We start from the raw sequence: 18,519 nt of genomic DNA, 5'->3' as shown, positions 1-18,519 counted from the left end.
ACAAAGTTTTGGACCTCACAAATGGGTCTCATAGACAAAAACCGATAGCATTTTATCAGCGTCGCAGCCAAAATGGGATTTTGGCTGTCTCAAAATTGATTGTTGCCCCAACGTTGCATTCTCATTCAAAATGCCGTTGGTCCAAAAGTTCTTCTCAAAGCTCAAGACGATGATGAGGATGAGTCCGAGCTGCTGGAACTGGAGCTAGAGTCACTGATGCGAGCATGCTTGCGGCGACGTGACTTCTTCTCATCGATAACCTCATAGCTGGGCAATGTGGAGTTGCTCGAATCCGAGCTGCTGCTGCTTGTGCTGCTTGATTCCTCAATAACGGCTTCGATTTTTCGCGATTTTCTAAAAGAGCGGGATTGGAGTGAGGCACATTTTTGGCAACACTTGATAACCATTTACTTCTTCTCAGCTTTTTCGGCAATTTTAGCCCGTTTCAGTTTCTTGGCTTTGATCGGATCGCAGTCACTCGGTGAGCTGCTGCAGTTGCGCTTTGACTTCTTAACCTTTTTATCCTTGTTGCTAGCCTTGGTGGAGTACAGATTTTGTGAGCTGGCAGTCGAATATCCCGTATCTTTGCGTTTGCGTTTTTTCCTATGAAATGCATTGAATTCATTATTTCATTTAACTTAATTTTAATTTCACTAACTTGTCCTTTTTGTTTCTTTTCTTTTTGCTGTAACTGGCTTCTTGCTCCACAAAATCTCTATCCTTGGCTCTATAGTTCATGGGAAGTGTAAGTTATTTTTGTTTTTAATAAAGTATTAATTGAGTTACTCACTTCTTAATCTTCTTCTTGACATCGCCTCCACGTTCATTGGATATCATATAGATGCTGTTCTGATCCGTATCGTGAACCCGTCGACGCGACTGATATTGACGCGCCTTATCCATTCTACTCTCCCGACGACTCTTCCAGAATTCAGCGTTGACTACGTACAGCCTGTACAGCTGGAGTATAATGACCAAGGAGTTCTTGCCTGCCAAATGGTAGAAGTATGCTTCAATAAATATATATTTACCACATTGATTTTTCTTTTTATAGCTCACAGGTGAAAAACACGTTCATATAGTTGATGATCTTATATTGGAATATGATCAGTAAGCGGAATGTAAGAAATGGTGCATCCTGCAGTATGACATTCAGCACTATGCCTGTAGAAATATATTGTTATTAAACATAAATACATACATACGTCTACATATAGATTCAAACGCATTATGAATTTGTCTATAAATTCTCCGCTATAAATCAATTTTTGTGTATTTGCTTATGTGCTGATAACGTACCCCAAACATCAATGCCGCAGCAGCAGTTTTGGCAGCAATCCGTTTGTCTGTAAGATATGGAATTGTATTGATTGTTAGGCTTACGAGTTCAATGGACTCACTCCTCTTTGTGATGAGAGCCGCTGCCACGAGGTCGTCTACCTCGTGTTGCAGACAGCACAATCGTAAATTGCATTAGGCTCCAGGACCAAATTCCCAGAGTGAGGAAGACCAAAAAACCAATGCGTGCTATCGAATCATCCTTGTAGGAGTCAAAGAACTCGATTATATCCGCCGCAGTGCCAATATAAACCAACAGCAGCTGACTGAGCTGATCGCGTGTTAGATCGCCTTTGGGCAACAGCCAGCGACCGAGAATCAGAACTAGCATGAGGAACTGCTCGATGAGCGTCGTCCACGTATCTGGACTGATGACGGGCAACGTGATCCCAGCATCATCTAATAGATCTGCAACTGGTACAATTGCACTGTTGTTTGGGGTAGTTGTTGCGGTGTGGACGGCGGAGTGGGTGGTGCTACTGCTGATGAGGCTGCTGTCATTGCTGGCGATGCTGGCATTTACAATCGCCATTGAGGCATTTATCACTTGGAGTCGCCGCTCAATCTTGTCCAGTTCGAGTAGCCAAATCGCCGGCACAATGCTGCTCAGGTAGAGAAAAACCGAGGGGCAGAACCTGCACGAAGAAGGGAGGCATAAGGATTCATGGCACAAAAGCAAATGTCCAAAACAAACAAACAGGTAAAAGTGAGGCGCCAAAAAGTAAACATCTAGCGAAAGACACAAACTAAGGCACAAAAGTGAAATTCCATTAAAGTTTTTACTACAACAGAGCGTGGGTGGTTTTTGTCTGGAGGAGTGGTCGTTGTGGCAAGCTGGTCTTGAAGGGGAAGTTTGGTCTGCCCACTTCGAACTGGGCACACACACACACACACATTAAACACATGATTTCACTTTTAATTGAAAATCAAAACCGCTAACATGACGTCAGTATCAGCAGATTTTTGTTTACATTGCCTTCCACTAGATATATACACGATATATGTATATAGGTAATTGGCAGGATATGCCGACTTACCAGCGCCACTCTTGCGTCTTCTTGATCATTATAGTAAAGATGCCCTCGAGCAGCAGCAGCAGCAGTGGACCACATAGTGTCCAATAGATTATATCCTTCTTGAATGTCGTCACCTGCCAAATGGCCAACAAACTGTGCGCGCTGAATATGATGCGCGTTAGAATTGCCTTAATAGTTGATATAATCTTGGCCATGATCACATCATCATCACCATGGGCCCTCAGCTCCTTCGCTAACCGTTAGAATCCGCCAATAAGGCCAAAAGGAGACGCTTAACTTCTAATCGAACCGCACTCAACGAAGCTCCAAACGCAACTAAATTGTCAGACAGTGAAAATCACACAGGCCAAATGCTTTCATTAGATGTTTAAACGCTTTTTAAGAAATTAAGGACAACGCAGCGAATGGCGCGATACATAAACGCGAGTAATTGGTGAATGGACATGACTCGTAGGGTCGCCTGCTGAAACGGAATACTCCCACGTGTGAGTCAAGTAATGTTCTCACATTAAATACCATCCAGCTTAAGTAAACTTATTAAGTATTCAATACACATTTGAGATTTTTAACAATTTTTATTCCTTAAAATTAAATATACAATAAATCTTTCCATGGTCAAATTCTAATTCCAAAAAAAAATAGTTTTAGGATCTAATATCGACAATTGATTATACTTCTGGGCGGTCAAATACTGTGAAACGCTCCTGTCCGATGACTTTCTAAATGAACGCTTGGCATGTGCCACACACACACTCACACAAACTCAAACTACCTTTTGTGTATGTTTAACTAAAAGTCACATGACCGTTAAATGCTTTAGATTTCGCTGTCTTTTTGACCCAGCCCTTCGTCAGACTACAAATGCAATGCAAACAAATCGCGAGTGTAAGAACCCCAGTCATCGGCCATAAAAAAAACGGCGGGTATGTGTTGCCTTAAAGGTAAGTAATAGTTATCAATATACCACCCCCTGTAGTTTTTACTGATGTTTACGTTTATGTGAGGAGAGTTAGGTCAATGTTATTGTGCACGTGAACTTATTCATGCGAGTAATGAGAGAACAACATGCGACCAACTGTTGACAGTTGATTTTGTTGCGCTTGACACCTTTCAATATTTTTAAAATAATTTATTTTAGCGCCAATTTATCGTTTTACTGCGTTGCCAGATCAGTGAACTAACATTGACAACAGATAATATGCATGGTAAAATGGTCGCCTTGTTAATATCGATAGTTTTTGTTGTTGCTTGTCATATATCGATAGTGTAATCGGCTCGTGAAGCATAATAACAACAAAACACGTGAAATTTATTTTAAATAATATTATATACACGAACGGCTGTTGATAATGGCATCATCAAGCGAGTCCTCGGCTGCATCTGACCACGATACAGATAACAACGATGAGACGCAGGTAAATAATTTGTTGGAATATGCCAAACACATGAAATTTCAAGATTTGCTTTTGACACAGAATGCTATTCGCGAGGATCTTAAAGGGATGACCTTCGAAGAGGTAATGCATCTCAAGGAACAATTGGGCGCGAAGGTCTACAAGGAAGCGATACTGGGCGGTAAAAGGTCCAAGGTAAAACAGCCAAAAACAAAATTGGAGCTCAAACGATTAAATAAGAATCGGCCTCGTGAAATCAGTTCAAAACGGCAGGTGCCCTTTTTGGGCGCAGAGCTGCGAGTGGAGCGTAAAAAGGAGACTGAACTACGCGATCCGCGTTTCGACGAAAAGTCGGGCAACTATGACATTAATACTTTCAAGAAGAACTACGAATTCGTAACGAATATACGTGACAAAGAGGTTGTCCAGCTGCGGAAACAGCTGGACAAAGTGCGGGACGGCGAGGAGAAACAGAAAATCAAGCATACTATGCAAAGACTTGTGAATAAGAATGTGGAAGACAAAAAGTGGCACCACAAGCAGCATTTGTTAAAGAAGGAGCGCGAAGAGATACAGAAAGCGCACAATGAGGGACGGCAACCGCACTACATTACAAAGAGTAAGTTGTTATTAAAATATGAATGAACGGCAGCTAATCACATCTTCAATTGCAGAGGAAAGGCGCGCCAAGGAATTGGTTGCTCAATTCGAGCGACTGAAAGATGCTGGGAAACTGAATAAACATCTGGAAAAGAGACGCAAAAAGAACGCGGCCAAGGATCGCAAGCGCATTAGCATAGAATAGAATATCAGCTTAGTTATAAATGTATATTAACTATTAAAATTGTGTTTTACATTTTGTGTATTTAACCCGTTCGCAACATCTTAGCCTCACGTTTTTCCTGTAGCTCTCGCCGCTGGTCTTCGACAATAACTTTGCGTTCCTCGAGGAACTGAGCATATTCCGTGGAGTCAAGGTGTCGCACCACCTTGATGCCGCAAGTTCGGGCAATGCCAATGAGCATCTCGCACATTTGCTGCGCATAAATCAGAATCAATTCAACACATCTCAGTTGGTTAGATCATTCTGCTTACCTGCATCGTAATGAGCGCATTTGGTGGATCTTGTATTTTGATTTCCGCAATTTCATACAAATGCTTTAGGGTAATCATACCGGCAACCTCACGACCAGGTGTCATCGTGCCCCGCTGGATGCCCGCTGCTTGTTTAAGGAAAAAAGTCGCTGGAGGATGATGTATGACCAAATCGTAGCTGCGATCACTGTTCATTGAGATGCGACACGGTAGTGGCACGCCCTCCTTCATTTCGGCTGTTTTCGTGTTGAAGTCCTTGCAAAAGGCAGCAATGTTGATTGCACGCTATTGAATTACACATATCATATATATAATAGAACCAGTGTAATTTAAATACCCACCTGACCCAGCATGGGACCCAATGGCGGGCCTGCTGCTGCCATGCCGGCGGGTATATTTGTTTTCAGTTTGGTCGTGTGCGTCACACGATCTACTGTCTTTTTGAGTGATTTTAGTTTACCGGCTGCTTTTGACATTTTAATTGATTTAATTTGCAAACAAATCGAGCTCCTGGATGTTATGCAAAGATGTTCAACGCGTTTGTTAAGAAGAAGACTAAAACAGCTGTAGCCGACTGCCGAGCTATCGGTGTTAATACAATTTATCGATATTAAATTGCGCCTGTTATCAGTTTACTAATGTTCAGTTAAACCATAATTGTTACAAAATAGATTGCGGCGAGAATTCATGTAATTTTTTACGCCAAATTGCTTCAGCAAAAGCTTATTTTTAAATGTATTTTTAAAAAACAATGAACACCGGCTATTATTAACAGGTAAACAAACTGTTAACAATGAACTATTGAACTAGTCGTTCACGCAGTGATTCGAAAGAACTTGTTCTCATCAATGCACAGTTCTCATAAGACGCGTTTTTTATTGGAAGTATTAATTGTAAATAAAACAGAATAATAGCGAATTTACTCTGATCATGTCTATCGAAATAGAATCTGCAGAGTAAGTGCACAATTTAGTTCGCTGTATAGTCTATTTTCTAAACGTCTCCTTGCAGCGTGATACGACTAATTCAACAATATCTGAAGGAATCCAATTTACTTAAGACGCTCCAAACTTTACAAGTAAGATTCCGGTTCCTAGCCCAAATTATTTTAGTAACAGGCAATGTTGTAGGAGGAAACTGGCGTCTCACTCAATACTGTTGACAGCGTCGATGGCTTTGTGCAGGATATCTCGAATGGACACTGGGATACAGTGCTCAAGGTAACGCAGTCACTGAAGCTTCCCGACAAGAAGCTTCTAAATCTCTACGAGCAAATTGTACTGGAACTAATAGAGTTGCGAGAATTGGGCGCCGCCCGTTCGTTACTTCGCCAAACGGATCCAATGAGCATGTTGAAGCAGCATGAGCCCGAGCGATACATACACCTAGGTGAGTGAATACTCAATACTATTTTTCTGTAAAGATAAATAAAATGGTTGTGTCTCTCAGAAAACATGCTGCAGCGTGCGTATTTCGATCCCCGAGAGGCATATGCGGAGGGCAGCAGCAAGGAGAAACGTCGAACAGCAATTGCCCAGGAATTGAGTGGTGAGGTGCATGTGGTGCCTTCTTCAAGGCTGTTGGCGTTGCTTGGCCAGGCGCTTAAGTGGCAACAGCATCAGGGTCTCCTTCCACCCGGCACCACTATCGATTTGTTCCGTGGCAAAGCAGCCATGAAGGATCAGGAGGAGGAAATGTATCCAACGCAGCTGTTCCGCCAGATCAAATTCGGTGAAAAGTCACATGTAGAATGTGCACAGTTCTCACCAGACGGACAGTATCTGATAACTGGCAGTGTAGATGGCTTTCTCGAAGTGTGGAACTTTACCACTGGCAAAGTACGTAAGGATTTGAAATACCAAGCACAGGACCAGTTCATGATGATGGAAAAAGCCGTGCTGGCATTAAATTTCTCTCGTGACTCTGAGATGGTTGCATCTGGCGCACAGGACGGCCAGATAAAGGTGTGGCGCATCATCACTGGCCAATGCCTGCGCAAGTTCGAAAAGGCACACACCAAGGGCATTACCTGTCTGCAGTTCTCGCGCGATAACAGCCAAGTTCTCAGTGCTTCCTTTGACTACACTGTGCGGCTGCACGGCCTCAAGTCCGGTAAAATGCTCAAGGAGTTCAAGGGACACACGTCATTTGTCAATGAGACTACATTTACACCGGATGGCCACAGTGTCCTAAGCGCATCCTCCGACGGCACAGTGAAGGTCTGGTCGCTAAAGACCACAGAATGCGTGGCTACGTACAAACCATTGGGTAACGAGCTCGCCGTTAACACGGTGCTTATACTTCCAAAGAATCCAGAGCATTTCATCGTCTGCAATAGATCCAACACGGTTGTGATTATGAACATGCAGGGACAGATTGTACGATCGTTCTCGTCGGGTAAGCGCGAGGGCGGCGCCTTTATCTCAGCAACCCTATCACCTAGAGGAGAATTCATTTACTGTGCCGGAGAGGATCAAGTGCTCTACTGTTTCTCGGTTTCCTCGGGCAAGCTGGAGCGTACTTTAAACGTATGTATTGTAATATTTCTAAAGTCGCTTTAACATTTTTCTATGGTATTAGGTACACGAGAAAGACGTTATTGGCCTAACCCATCACCCACACCAGAATCTTCTGGCCAGCTATAGTGAAGATGGTCTGCTGAAGTTATGGAAGCCATAGATTAGTTAAGCTTTCCCGCTTGCTAAATTTTATATAGTTTTCCTAGATTTTTACCTGTCAAAATAATTTAATTTAATTTAACTGCACTGCAATATCAGCCAAGTTTAGATTTTCTCATGCCCTGCATCAATATCGTCAATCATGTTCATATTAAACAAATTGACTTTAATTAAGAATTATGCAAAGCCATGACGATAACGGTTGCGGTAATCCGCTGTCTTCGTTTCAATTGGTCTCCAGACTTGAATTAGTCAAGCAACTGCAGTCAACCGGTCCGCTTGTGCCTCGATCAGTATGAAAAGCGACGAAATAATTGAGAAAATACGCAATAAGCTAAAGGAGTCGGATCCCGGCAAACGAACTGTAGTCAACACATTTCAGTTCAATTTTACGGACAGCGATGGCATACTTATCAAAAGCATGGGTGAGTTTTTGGAATTGTGTTCGCTTTGTGTTATTCCCGCTGACCGTCGTCTCACTGTAGTCTTTGATTTCAAAGCTCTGGACATTTATGAAGGCAAGGCACCTGACGCCGATGGTCGGGTTACCATAGCTGATGAGGACTTTTATTTGGTTGGCACTAAGCAAAAGACGTTTGAGCAAATATTGGAGCAGGATAGGGCTAAAATAGACGGCGATGCTGAGGCCATCAACAAAATGTTGGACAAGTTTCGTTTGAATTCACAAAACTAAACTACAACCACATTTATTATTGCATTTTTGTGCGACTCTATAAATCACCGATACGCGGTGAAATTTTATTCTATGTATGCCTCAAATTAAACAGAAATTGCAGTTTTTACCACTGATGTTTAGTTATCTAAGCACGTAGTAAATATTTAGTACGTAAGTAACAAGGACAAAATCTATTGGTAAAAATAAACGCATCGTATACTAAAATTAGTTTGTCGATTATTCTACATCTTACTCCTTACAGGCTGCGTTTAGAATAGCGAGTGCACGTACCAGTCACACCAATTGGGTTGTTGTACTGGGTAGCGTGCAATCAAAATTGTAGCATACTTTGAGGAACATTCAGGTGATATGCAAAATGTGTCTAACTCGGTCATATTCTTACAGATTTTCAAAGAACATGGTGTGTTATAATTGCAAGATCTATCTCCATCGAGCTGCTTTGAATAATTATGCGATCATCTAAAACCCTAAACACCTGTACAAATTTGACTGGCAGGGTTAAAAGTAATGAGTCGAAATCACAAAACTACAGGAACGATTTGGACGTCCTTTGGTTAGTTGGTAGTCCTAGTCAAGACAGTTTGTTTGACAAAGTTATAAGCAATTTAGTTGTTTTAAAAACTTTCGTCCTTTTATTGCTTTATTCGATTCTGCACGTTATAGAGTATCTGTGTTCTGACATTCGGATAGTCCACATTTCGATATATCTTACCAAATTTTAATCGATTGTCCTTTTTCTTATGGATTCAGAAATATATGTCCTTCCCTGATGTTTATAAAAATGGCACAGCTATGAACCAGAAGCGAACGTTCTTATATAATAGCTTTTAAATAATTGTCCTATTTCGATTTTGGTTTAGTATTCATTTATTTAATTACCTTTATTTATATTTAATGTTAACATGGAATTGTTTTTGTAGGTGTTTTTGTTCAATTTTAAAATTTTGCTTTTTAATCAACTATCTTTTGCTAAAGCGCAGCGCTCTATGCCAATGCATACGCTTGGGTTTGGTTTTGTTTTTGGTTTAGGCTTTACATATTGTTTAGTATATCTTATTTTTCTTTTGTTTGTTTGCCTTGCTTATTTATAGATTTAATTGTAAATTTAACACTTGCTTGTTTAATTTAACTTTGTGTTTTGTTTAGTAAACGCTTAGAACATTTTACGGGGATTTGCCGTGTGTTTCTTGAACATTTTTTATTTAATTTTTATATTTTTAGTAAATAGGTTTTTAATTTATGTTTGTTTTTATTGCTAAAACACAAATTCAATTTTTTAATTAACTAATTTAATTGGGGTTCATTTTAAAGTCATACAACAACAAAATTTATACACTTAAACTAAATATTCATTTATTTATATTTTGAAATTATTTCAAAATAATGTATTATCTCTTATTAAATAGCTGATCTTAATGCATTTTGCAACAATTTAACAACGTTTTACTTGTTCAATGTGTTTGATTTATTTATTACGTTTTTATTAAACACCTACATACTTTTATTATTAATGATTTTTACGTCAAACTGTTTATAAGTTTTTCTCATTTATTTAAGCTTTTTTTTAAGTTTTTGTTTTATGCAAAACGTACGAGCGCTATGAAACCAATAACTTTTTTATTTTCTCAAATTTTCATCTATGATTTATCATTATTCAATGTTTGCAGTATTCCAAAATAATATAAAAATGTATACTCAATTTATACTCATTGTTTTGGGAAGAATATGAAAAGAATACATCAACTTAATAATAACTTATAGGGGAAAATAATACATTTTTTTATCCTTTACTTTGGGCACAAATGATTAAATTTTCTTATCAGTTGTTAGTTGTGTAATGTTAATTTTTGGATTTTAATTTACTGTATAAGTGTTTATTATCGTTCTCTTTAGCGTGTACATTTTTATAAATAGTTTTGTTTGTTTTTTTCTTAATGTCGCTGCAACATTCCCTTTAAACGTCTATAAAAATGTGCTTAAACAGACAAAAATCTTTTGAATTTATAAATTTTTTTCTGGAATTCGGAGCGCACGACAAATGGCGCTACTAAATTTATTTGTATTCATAAATTTATTTATTTATTTATACAAATCTCTCAATTAAAGGATTTTGCGTTTAACTTTTGCTGGAAGATACAGGTTTGATAGTCACTAATTCTTTTATTTATGCATTTTTCATGTATGTATGTATGTAATTGTTAAAAACGTTGTGATTTTGGTTAACTTAAATTAAACTTTAAATGTAAAGTTGTGTTTGTGTTTGAGAGTGTTTTGCTTATTGTAAAAAAAAGTGTAAATAAAATTTATTCTCGCCAGTATAGATATACTATAGGTATTTGTGTTATTGTTTTATGCCTTTTAATAAGTAGATTTTTTTTATACTTTGCTTGCGTTCAAATTTATTTATTCGTGTGAATGTGTATTATTTTCATTTGTTTTGCTTTGTGTTTTTCTTTTTGTTTTTTTTTTTTTTTTTGTTTTGGTTTTGTTGTATAATTAATTCAATTTATGCCTCACCTAAATATTACTCGTATCAAATATAAAAATCAACAACTTTTTGCGGTCTCTTGTGGCTAAGAAAATGCAATGCTTTACATGTTTGCCGCTTGGTTTTTCAATCGATTCAAACCAACAAAGTGGTTTTTCACATTTTCCTGTCATACGTAGTCGCTATGTGTATAATATAGTATGTATGTATAATTAAATGTAATTATTATTTGTTGTCTGTCTTTTTTGTTCATCGTTTATCGTTAATCGTTAATCGCTACTACAATGTTTACGCCCTACTGTACTTTATACGTTTACTTGCGCCTCGATAATAGCTTATTAAATTTATGTCTTAATCAATTCGCACTTTTGCATAATTTTTCGTCTTTTAGGTATTGTTAACTTTTGAATTTGTTGTTCTTGATGTTCAAGTTCAATTTGCTGAGTGTCGCAGTCTGTATACAAACATTCAACCACTGCGATCCTCCACCAGAAGTTCGCACAGCTCTTCTTCGTACTCATCTTATTCATTACTCACTTACTCACTTACTTATGTGCCCTTTTGCGAAGGCTTAACCTAAAGCGCTCTACAGCGGAAGTGAAACTAGCGATAAAAATGCTTAAAAAACATAGTTAAACGTTTGCCATTTGGTTTACATGGTCGATATTATCCTCGTCGAAATGCACATCGTTTATGAATATGTCCGACGCCAGCTGGTCCTCGTCAAGATCGAGATCGTCATCATCGTCGTCATCGTCCTCGTCGTTGGACATCAGACCGTGTGACATATCAATTCCGGCAATACATATATGTGGTGGCGGTGGCACGCTTGTGGGTGGCAGTGGAGCGGGTGGAATGATCAAGGTGCCACTATTAATACCGTGCAGACTGCCAGCAATACTTGGTCCGCCACTCTGTAAATGCCGCCGACTCGAACTGAGACCAGCTGGGGAATAATTCAACAAATCAAAACGTTGCAGTTTCATAATGGATATGTAAAGTGAACTCAACAAAAAAAAAAAATAATAATTACCTTTGAAACGATAAGATATTAAACAGAAATCAAAGAAAACCTAAAACACGAAAATATAAACATAATATTGAATTCAATGGGTTCCATTGGAAAAACGATCCCTTACCCGTTGCACTCGTCTGCGAGTCATAATGTGCATTCCGGTGTAAGCCCAATTGACGCACATGGTTTCTACGTTTTCTTCTGGAGTGACAGAGTGTGCATAGGAGACAGATTAGGGACGAGACGACGACTAGTGTTATTATAATTAGGACGTCGTGATCCTCCTCGGCCGCTTCCGTGATACCTGTTTCAGGAATTAATACGTAAATAAACCAAAGTACAAAACAAATCGAAAAATTTTGTTAATACATATGTATTTTTAGCTATAAAATCATACACATTATCAGAGAGCCAGCTCTTAAACTCTGCGATTATGATTAATGTAAATGTTATTTAGATAATGTATGAATGAATATCTAGCTAACTGACAGATAATGTTCTTATTATTACTGTACTGCTGTGCAGTGGATGTGTTGGCATTGAAGTTTTGTGTTTTTCTCATATTAGTAGATTGTATTTTAGGGATAATAGTTAGGAATGCAGCTCAGTTTAAGATTCAGTATTTAAGTTATTGCGGGTGCACAACATAAAAAAGCCAGAAAAATAACGAAATTTCCATTGGCATGCCTTCTAACAATTTCAAAGCGAAATTTGCAACAACAAAAAAATAATAAACGTTGGGACTTTAGCTTGGATAAAGTACTCTATATTATATGTTACATTATGTCTTTTTAGAACGATGCATAATTTGAACAAGTCGTTTGTGTTTTGAGAGTGGTGGTGGAGGGTGGGTGGAGTGGCTCATTTAAGTGGGTACTGTGCATGTGTGTCGTGATTGTGGCTTGTGGGCATTGTGGGCGTTGTGGGCGTGTGCAGCGATTTGAGACAAGTTTATGCAGGACTCACGTGTTATATGTGACCAAAAGAATTATGTATTTCTTATTCTTATACATTAGCATTTACTTGGCGTGTAACTTATGCATAGAAAAATTATTAAAAACTCTTGCGATGTTTTTTTTTTTTTTTTTTGATTTTCTTTGTTTTTTTTGTTTTGTTTGCTGTTATTTTATTGTAATAGTTTGCATCACTTTTGATTTTCGTGGAAATTCCTTTGATTTAGCAATACAATTTAAAATTGTTGATTTCATTGTTTTAATTTTTCATTTGACTTTTTTGTTTTTTACTTTTTTTAGTTGTACGTATTCAAGACTAATGCCGTAATTGCTAAAACAAATGTCTGTAGAAATGTGGGCAAATGCGTGGAGTTTGCGTCACCTGTGTGAATATCACGGATATTGTTTTTTTTTTCGGGTTGTTTTCGATATTGAGGAGTTTGAAAATGTTAGGCAGGTTAGTTAAGATTGTTAGTTTTTGTTTTTTTTTTATAGTTAGTTTAGTGGAAAATCACATCGAGAAAGTATATAAAAGATAGACGAAAGAACAGAGAGAAATAGAAGAAGATATGTGAGAAAGAGATAGATTTTAGTGTGGGTTTTACTGTTGATATTACTGAGAGCGCTTTGGTTTTAGGTTTTTTAGTTTTTTTTTTAGTTTTTGTATTGTACGATTAAGTATGCCATTTGATATGTTGGAACTGCGACTAAGGACAACAAAAGTGTGTAGGTAGAATAATACTTATGCATAGCTTGGGGTGAATTTTCGAACAGATGAACCTTAATTTTAAAGAATTGTAAATTTTATGTACAAAATATCTGGCCATGAAAATAAAAGAATAATGAAAAGAAAAACCATACAGAGCTGTTTTAATTTTGGTGCTTTGAGTTTGTAGAGCTCAAAAGGTTTAAGTTCTGAGTTAATTTAGTTAATATTAGTAATACGTTATTTGGATTAGTTAGCACATTTAGTTTATATATAGTTTTTAGCAAGTGTTTCGTCGGGTTCAAGTTTTCGTGGATTTTATAAACAAATGAAAAGCATAACAACCAAACAAAATATTTATATCTTGACTGAAGTCAATCTCAAATCGAAAGACAAATTCAATGGAAATCATGAAATGTGAACAAAACAATTACGGATACGGTTTTCATGGTCGCTCATTGGACGCACTGAAAACACAAACTCAACGATAAAAAAAAAAAAACAAGAAATAAGTATTGTATAAAAGTAAGTAGCTCAAAAAGGAAAATAAAAATTGAACTGAACCGTTCGACTCACTCACGACTCACAATGCAATTCGTCACTATCATCGCCGGGACCGCAGTTCTTGACACCATCGCAGCGCAGCTTGTCCGATATGCAGTATCCTGCCGCGCACTGGAAGTGATACGTGGACTCGCAGAGCAGCCCAATTGATGGTGGTCCCGGTCCCGAATCCTGTATCTCAGTCCATACAATGCGAAAGCCCTGCGCACATTAAATAATTAATTAGTTTTTCAATTGCAAACATACGGGAATTGCTAATAAAAAAATACTTCCGCTTCCGCATTAAAATAAATAACACCCCACCCACAATACTCACAGATGCACCAACGGTCTTGTCGCTGGTGGTGAAGCTGATGCGCGCCGTTTGGCCAGTGGATATATAATGCCAATGCTCTATGGGCGGCTTTTCGCCACACAGCTCCACGGGCGGCTGATCCGAATCGACATTTACCCACATGCGCAGCACAGCAGCGGGGCAGCCACGATCTAAAATAATAAAACAATAATTAAAGAATTTAAAAAACAATAATAAAAATTATAGTCATCACTTTTTAATTGTTATAGTATTAGTTATTTCACTTACTCGCTGGATCGCCCTCGAGGCCGAACTGCTCGAAGTTGATGGACAACTTGTAGCCGGCACGTGCGGTCATCACCCAGTTGCATGCATTGGAGGCCATGCCGCGACCGGGCGCTTTGTAGCCAGCTGGATAGTTCGGGGAGGTGATGATGCCCGAGTCCTCGTTGCTGAAGTTGCCGCCACAGTCGCCCGCATCGGATTTGGCTGACTCGAAGAAGTAGCGCGCCTTGAAACCGCTGGCAACGCTCGACTGGTCAGTGTGCAAGGTGATGCGTAGACCAACAGCGCCACGGGGACTCTCGACGGGTCCGGGTGCAGTCAGTCCACAATAGCGGCCAAGCAAACGATCATTATTATCTCGATACACCACATACATTTCCAGCCAATCCTCAAAGCAGGCACCCGAACTGTAAGTAAAATGCAAGCAAGATTAGCATTAGTTAATTCTGTAGTTGATGATGGTTAACCTACCCATAGGAACCCGCCGTCGCGTTCGCATTGTTGTCCGCCTTGACCTTGAAGTGATCGAATACAATGGTCACCTGCTCGTTGTGCTCGGCCAAGAACAAATAGGAACAGTTCGTGTCTGACGGATAGTTGGAGGGATAACGCGGACTGTTGAGTTCGCCACGCTTCTTCGAGCTGCTCACATACGTAAAGCTGCAGGTGCCGTCAGGTGCCGCCGTGCCTGGTATCTTATACTCCGTCTCGAATGTGTACTTGCCCTTAAAGCCACGCCCCTGCAGCTCACCCGAGCTGAACACCATCGCCAGTCGCGGCCCATCGCTGATGACGCGCTGCGTCTCATTGCCGCACAGCTCGTAGTCGAACTTGTCATACGCATCGGCGGTCTCCTGGCCCTTCAGATAGACCTTCAGATAGCCATCAGTGCAGTTGGATCTAGAGTGGATTGAAATTGAAAGTGTCACATTTAATTAGAGCCAATTACGCTGGGCTGTTAGGGATGTGTGCTTTTGCGTACTCGCTCTTGTCCTTGTGCTCCACCTTGGGTATATTGAAAGAGGTAAACTCGAGACGCACACGCTCCAGATGCTGTGCATCTTGCATGCCATAAATGAAATATCTGCGAAAAGCAATTGAAGCATTAAAATTGCTCACTCAATAATAAAGGGACCCGCTTTTGATTTGATTCGTTGCCACTTACCTACACACAGTTTTTGGTATATATGGATAGGGATAGTTGGGTGAGAGCACAAATCCAGTTGATTCCTTCTTCGATAAAATCTTTTGATCACATTCAGAGCCACGTATGTGAATGCCATCATTTTCACCTGATGGTCGATATTTTTTAATTTTGGTTTTTTTTTTTTTTTTTGTATTTGTTTGTGTTGCATTTTTATTTTTTATTGATTAGCAGAAATTGGTATAGTTCAGTAGCAGCAGGTTTCATCCGATATTATAGTAGGTGTTTTTTTTTTAGAAATTTCGATTACAGTTGAAAGAGGAATAGTGCCAGTCGGTCAGAGAGAGAAAGGGGAAAATATAGTTGAGTTGTGGGTAAATTTGATTAGTTCGTGTTTGGTAACCAATTGTAATTAGAATGCAACAAAAATGTAACAAAAAGCCAAACGGGGTTTGTTTGAGGGGGGAGTGGGTGTTTCAGACACATACACTGAGCCGTTAAATGTGTGTTGTTGGCGGCCATTTTGTGGCGTTACCAAAAGTTTGAGAGCGCCACAAAATGGCCATAGTTTTTGGGTTAAGTTGCATAAACTGAAAAATAAATGTATATTATTTGGTTTATGGTTGGAAAATACTTACGTATAAAATCTAATTTAACAAAACTTTCGCTAAATTCATAAATTCCTTTAAAGCCACGATTTTGCGTATTTGCGGTGCGCGGTAAGGTATAAAAATGAACAAAAAGGCTCGACTCGCTCGAATACAATACTAAGTTTCTTTGCTGTCCGCAATATGTACCGATTAATGCTGACGAATTATCTGGACCATCGTACACTTTCACATAGTCAAATGGGCAGCTGAATTTGTTGTATGATTATTTTGTTGTTGTTGTTGTTGTTTTTTAGTTGTTTTAGTTGTCATAGTTGTTGGTGATGTTGATAGTTAGCAGTAGTAATTTTGTTGTAGACGAATAGATTGTTATAGCAATAGGGAAAAGAGCGTACATAGAATTTCAAATAAACAATTCTTGCAGATAGTTTGAAGATATGAGTTTCTGTATCTGTGTGTGTGTATCTGTGTGTGTGTGTGTCAGCTGCATGTCAAAGCAAATTGCTGGTTTTGTTTTTGCCAGAATTCGCTTTGATTTTGACTTGAAATTGTTGTTTATGTTTGTGATTGTGTTTTGTATGTGCTATGTTTCGTGTGAATTTGTTTTGAATTTGTACAGCATTAGGGGTACTCACTGTGGTCCACCAAAAAACAGATCAAAATCACGAAACTCTAATCTAACTCTCTGATTCGATTCACCAAGAAATTGATATGTGCATGACATATCCTTCGGATAGGCACCTGGATAGGTTGGCGATATGAGTGCGCCAGTTTTATTGATACTCATGCTAGGCGTTATCGTGTAGGAACATGGCGAACCAGCAATTGGTATACCAATTTCATATTCCGCTGCAAAAGTCACACATAAGTTGAGGGCAATAGTTTTAGCTTGGCGATGGTGGTTTAATTGCGCACAATACTTACATGCATTTATAAACCTAAAAGTGCCCTCGAACAGGTCCGTCGATACATTCTTGTTGCTAAAAAATGAGATGGCAACGGCGCGGTACATGGAAATGCGGCGACGAGGCGGAATTGTGCCACAGTAGCGACCGCCAAATGGCGAATTGATCAGCTCCGCTGGTTCGGACGATTGCACCTCCGAGTAAATATCCATGTACTCATGAACACAACTGTAATGCGAACTCTCATTATCCACGCTCACATCAAAGTCAATTAATTACACTCACCTTGGTAATTCACCGACGGCCGAACCGCTGTGAAATTTAGTACAATACAAATGCAATTAATTAATTAAGTTTGGCTCTGTGTTTATGGGTGGAGGTTTTTTCTTTTTTTTTTGTGGAGGGGTTGTGAAACTCACTCTGGCGGACTTCCTCTTAAATTAAAGGATTTAAAAACTACTTCGACGCGCTGGCCAGGTCCTGCTAGGAATGTGTAGAGGCATTGGCGCGAATGATTGCGATGGTTATGCAGCAACGGTGCCGTGAAGCTGCCGTTCTGCGGCCCGCCAATGCGCGAGACAAACGTCTGATCACATTCTGTATTATTCAGATAAAGAGAGACAGGGAGAGGGAGAGAGAGAGAGAGGGAGGGAGAGAGAGAGAGAGAGAGAGAGAGGGAGAGAGTGAGATTTGCACACACAAACAGGTAAGGTTTGTGTGTGATTTTGGCATTGATAAGTCAAGTTGCTACAAGTCGCTGCAATAATAATAATGGTTAGCAATAGACATACACACAATTTAATATAATATACTAGTACAAACACATACAAAGAACGTAGCAGTAACACAATAGTTGAACCGTATGCAAAACAGCTGCTGTGTGTGTGCTGGTGTGTGTGTGTTGTGTGTATATATATGTGTGTGTGTGTGTGTGTGTGTGTGTGATTGTACAACTAGAAAGCATTTTCATATTCAACTAAGTTAACTTTCAACTACAGATAGACACTTAAATGTAACTGTTAACTACGGGCTTAGGACGCACGCATACACACGCAACCAACCACACACACACACACACACACACATCAAGAGACACAAAGACAGAGAGAGAGAGAGAGAGAGAGAGAGAGGGAGAACAAGAAAGCGAGAGATATTGAGATTTGTTCGTGGCGCCACCTACTTGGCGATTTTGTGGGCCGCACCGCCGCCTCCAAGTATGCCACAACCGGCTGCATCCAAGGCTCGCCCTCACCCTCGCCAGGCGACTTCAAATGCGCAGTGGCAGCCACTGAGTTTTAGGATATTTTTAGATAGGTG

General features: G+C 39.4%; 6 protein-coding genes across 12 annotated transcripts in view; 3 read left to right on the top strand and 3 right to left on the bottom strand.

Moving 5' to 3' along the window:
- Positions 1-29: 29 nt before the first annotated feature.
- On the bottom strand, positions 30-2,612 carry LOC6568287 (transmembrane protein 26). The gene is made up of 8 exons (XM_001994782.3): positions 2,376-2,612; positions 1,401-1,973; positions 1,300-1,346; positions 1,060-1,164; positions 791-989; positions 659-727; positions 412-603; positions 30-354 (listed from the first exon to the last, which is right to left on the bottom strand). Exons 1-8 carry the CDS (start codon positions 2,567-2,569, stop codon positions 162-164), a joined length of 1,572 nt encoding a protein of 523 aa, XP_001994818.3. The 5' UTR covers positions 2,570-2,612; the 3' UTR covers positions 30-161.
- A 1,078-nt stretch (positions 2,613-3,690) lies between these two features.
- LOC6568288 (ribosomal RNA processing protein 36 homolog) lies at positions 3,691-4,639 on the top strand. The gene is made up of 3 exons (XM_001994783.2): positions 3,691-3,790; positions 3,851-4,388; positions 4,444-4,639. Exons 1-3 carry the CDS (start codon positions 3,725-3,727, stop codon positions 4,572-4,574), a joined length of 735 nt encoding a protein of 244 aa, XP_001994819.1. The 5' UTR covers positions 3,691-3,724; the 3' UTR covers positions 4,575-4,639.
- Positions 4,588-5,416, bottom strand: LOC6568289 (39S ribosomal protein L11, mitochondrial). The gene is made up of 3 exons (XM_001994784.3): positions 5,206-5,416; positions 4,865-5,149; positions 4,588-4,806 (listed from the first exon to the last, which is right to left on the bottom strand). Exons 1-3 carry the CDS (start codon positions 5,338-5,340, stop codon positions 4,636-4,638), a joined length of 591 nt encoding a protein of 196 aa, XP_001994820.1. The 5' UTR covers positions 5,341-5,416; the 3' UTR covers positions 4,588-4,635.
- A 351-nt stretch (positions 5,417-5,767) lies between these two features.
- Positions 5,768-7,700, top strand: LOC6568290 (WD40 repeat-containing protein SMU1). The gene is made up of 5 exons (XM_001994785.2): positions 5,768-5,820; positions 5,876-5,942; positions 5,995-6,253; positions 6,314-7,392; positions 7,445-7,700. Exons 1-5 carry the CDS (start codon positions 5,795-5,797, stop codon positions 7,541-7,543), a joined length of 1,530 nt encoding a protein of 509 aa, XP_001994821.1. The 5' UTR covers positions 5,768-5,794; the 3' UTR covers positions 7,544-7,700.
- Positions 7,701-7,766: 66 nt separating this feature from the next.
- LOC6568291 lies at positions 7,767-8,345 on the top strand. Of its 2 annotated transcripts, none has more exons than XM_001994786.3 (2): positions 7,767-7,967; positions 8,043-8,345. In XM_001994786.3, the coding sequence occupies exons 1-2, from the start codon at positions 7,838-7,840 to the stop codon at positions 8,234-8,236; spliced, it is 324 nt and encodes a 107-aa protein (XP_001994822.1). In that variant the 5' UTR covers positions 7,767-7,837; the 3' UTR covers positions 8,237-8,345. The 2 variants fall into 2 exon arrangements, with proteins under 2 accessions (XP_001994822.1, XP_032596523.1); XM_032740632.2 differs by having other exon boundaries at positions 8,028-8,345.
- Positions 8,346-10,707: 2,362 nt separating this feature from the next.
- Positions 10,708-18,519, bottom strand: part of LOC6568570 (cubilin) — a 50,744-nt gene continuing 42,932 nt past the window's right edge. For 3 of the 6 annotated variants that reach the window (XM_043215173.1, XM_043215174.1, XM_043215175.1), the window contains 14 exons: positions 18,383-18,490; positions 17,622-17,799; positions 17,488-17,514; positions 17,222-17,430; positions 16,933-17,146; positions 16,328-16,545; positions 15,711-15,837; positions 15,528-15,629; positions 15,017-15,445; positions 14,549-14,952; positions 14,282-14,451; positions 13,989-14,166; positions 11,867-12,046; positions 10,708-11,673 (listed from right to left, as the gene is read on the bottom strand). In XM_043215173.1, coding sequence (XP_043071108.1) covers positions 11,360-11,673; positions 11,867-12,046; positions 13,989-14,166; positions 14,282-14,451; positions 14,549-14,952; positions 15,017-15,445; positions 15,528-15,629; positions 15,711-15,837; positions 16,328-16,545; positions 16,933-17,146; positions 17,222-17,430; positions 17,488-17,514; positions 17,622-17,799; positions 18,383-18,490 — 2,858 coding nt within the window. In that variant the 3' untranslated portion in view covers positions 10,708-11,359. Of the gene's footprint in view, positions 11,674-11,760; positions 11,801-11,866; positions 12,047-13,981; positions 14,167-14,281; positions 14,452-14,548; positions 14,953-15,016; positions 15,446-15,527; positions 15,630-15,710; positions 15,838-16,327; positions 16,546-16,932; positions 17,147-17,221; positions 17,431-17,487; positions 17,515-17,621; positions 17,800-18,382; positions 18,491-18,519 lie in introns of those variants that run through there. The other 3 variants (XM_043215176.1, XM_032740535.2, XM_043215177.1) reach the window with 3 other exon arrangements.

The sequence above is a fragment of the Drosophila grimshawi genome, unplaced genomic scaffold (genome assembly GCF_018153295.1).
Source record: "Drosophila grimshawi isolate 15287-2541.00 unplaced genomic scaffold, ASM1815329v1 contig_311, whole genome shotgun sequence".
NCBI classification, from domain to species: Eukaryota; Metazoa; Arthropoda; class Insecta; order Diptera; family Drosophilidae; genus Drosophila; species Drosophila grimshawi.
Note: the sequence above shows the minus strand (reverse complement) of the source record. Positions and strands in the feature narration are given on the sequence as shown.

What these genes read in the sequence shown, in the direction of transcription:
- LOC6568291 (XM_032740632.2), top strand. Translation starts at nt 7,838, where the DNA reads ATGAAAAGCGACGAAATAATTGAGAAAATACGCAATAAGCTAAAGGAG. An exon ending in CATACTTATCAAAAGCATGG is followed by an intron (nt 7,968 to 8,027) that starts GTGAGTTTTTGG and finishes GTCTCACTGTAG; the next exon opens with TCTTTGATTTCAAAGCTCTG.
- LOC6568287 (XM_001994782.3), bottom strand. Translation starts at nt 2,569, where the DNA reads ATGGCCAAGATTATATCAACTATTAAGGCAATTCTAACGCGCATCATA. An exon ending in AAGACGCAAGAGTGGCGCTG is followed by an intron (nt 1,974 to 2,375) that starts GTAAGTCGGCAT and finishes TTCTTCGTGCAG; the next exon opens with GTTCTGCCCCTCGGTTTTTC. An exon ending in TATGAACGTGTTTTTCACCT is followed by an intron (nt 990 to 1,059) that starts GTGAGCTATAAA and finishes ACCATTTGGCAG; the next exon opens with GCAAGAACTCCTTGGTCATT.
- LOC6568288 (XM_001994783.2), top strand. Translation starts at nt 3,725, where the DNA reads ATGGCATCATCAAGCGAGTCCTCGGCTGCATCTGACCACGATACAGAT. An exon ending in ATAACAACGATGAGACGCAG is followed by an intron (nt 3,791 to 3,850) that starts GTAAATAATTTG and finishes CTTTTGACACAG; the next exon opens with AATGCTATTCGCGAGGATCT. An exon ending in ACCGCACTACATTACAAAGA is followed by an intron (nt 4,389 to 4,443) that starts GTAAGTTGTTAT and finishes CTTCAATTGCAG; the next exon opens with AGGAAAGGCGCGCCAAGGAA.
- LOC6568290 (XM_001994785.2), top strand. Translation starts at nt 5,795, where the DNA reads ATGTCTATCGAAATAGAATCTGCAGA. An exon ending in AGACGCTCCAAACTTTACAA is followed by an intron (nt 5,943 to 5,994) that starts GTAAGATTCCGG and finishes GCAATGTTGTAG; the next exon opens with GAGGAAACTGGCGTCTCACT. An exon ending in CGAGCGATACATACACCTAG is followed by an intron (nt 6,254 to 6,313) that starts GTGAGTGAATAC and finishes TGTGTCTCTCAG; the next exon opens with AAAACATGCTGCAGCGTGCG.
- LOC6568289 (XM_001994784.3), bottom strand. Translation starts at nt 5,340, where the DNA reads ATGTCAAAAGCAGCCGGTAAACTAAAATCACTCAAAAAGACAGTAGAT. An exon ending in TGGGTCCCATGCTGGGTCAG is followed by an intron (nt 5,150 to 5,205) that starts GTGGGTATTTAA and finishes GTAATTCAATAG; the next exon opens with CGTGCAATCAACATTGCTGC. An exon ending in ATGCGCTCATTACGATGCAG is followed by an intron (nt 4,807 to 4,864) that starts GTAAGCAGAATG and finishes ATTTATGCGCAG; the next exon opens with CAAATGTGCGAGATGCTCAT.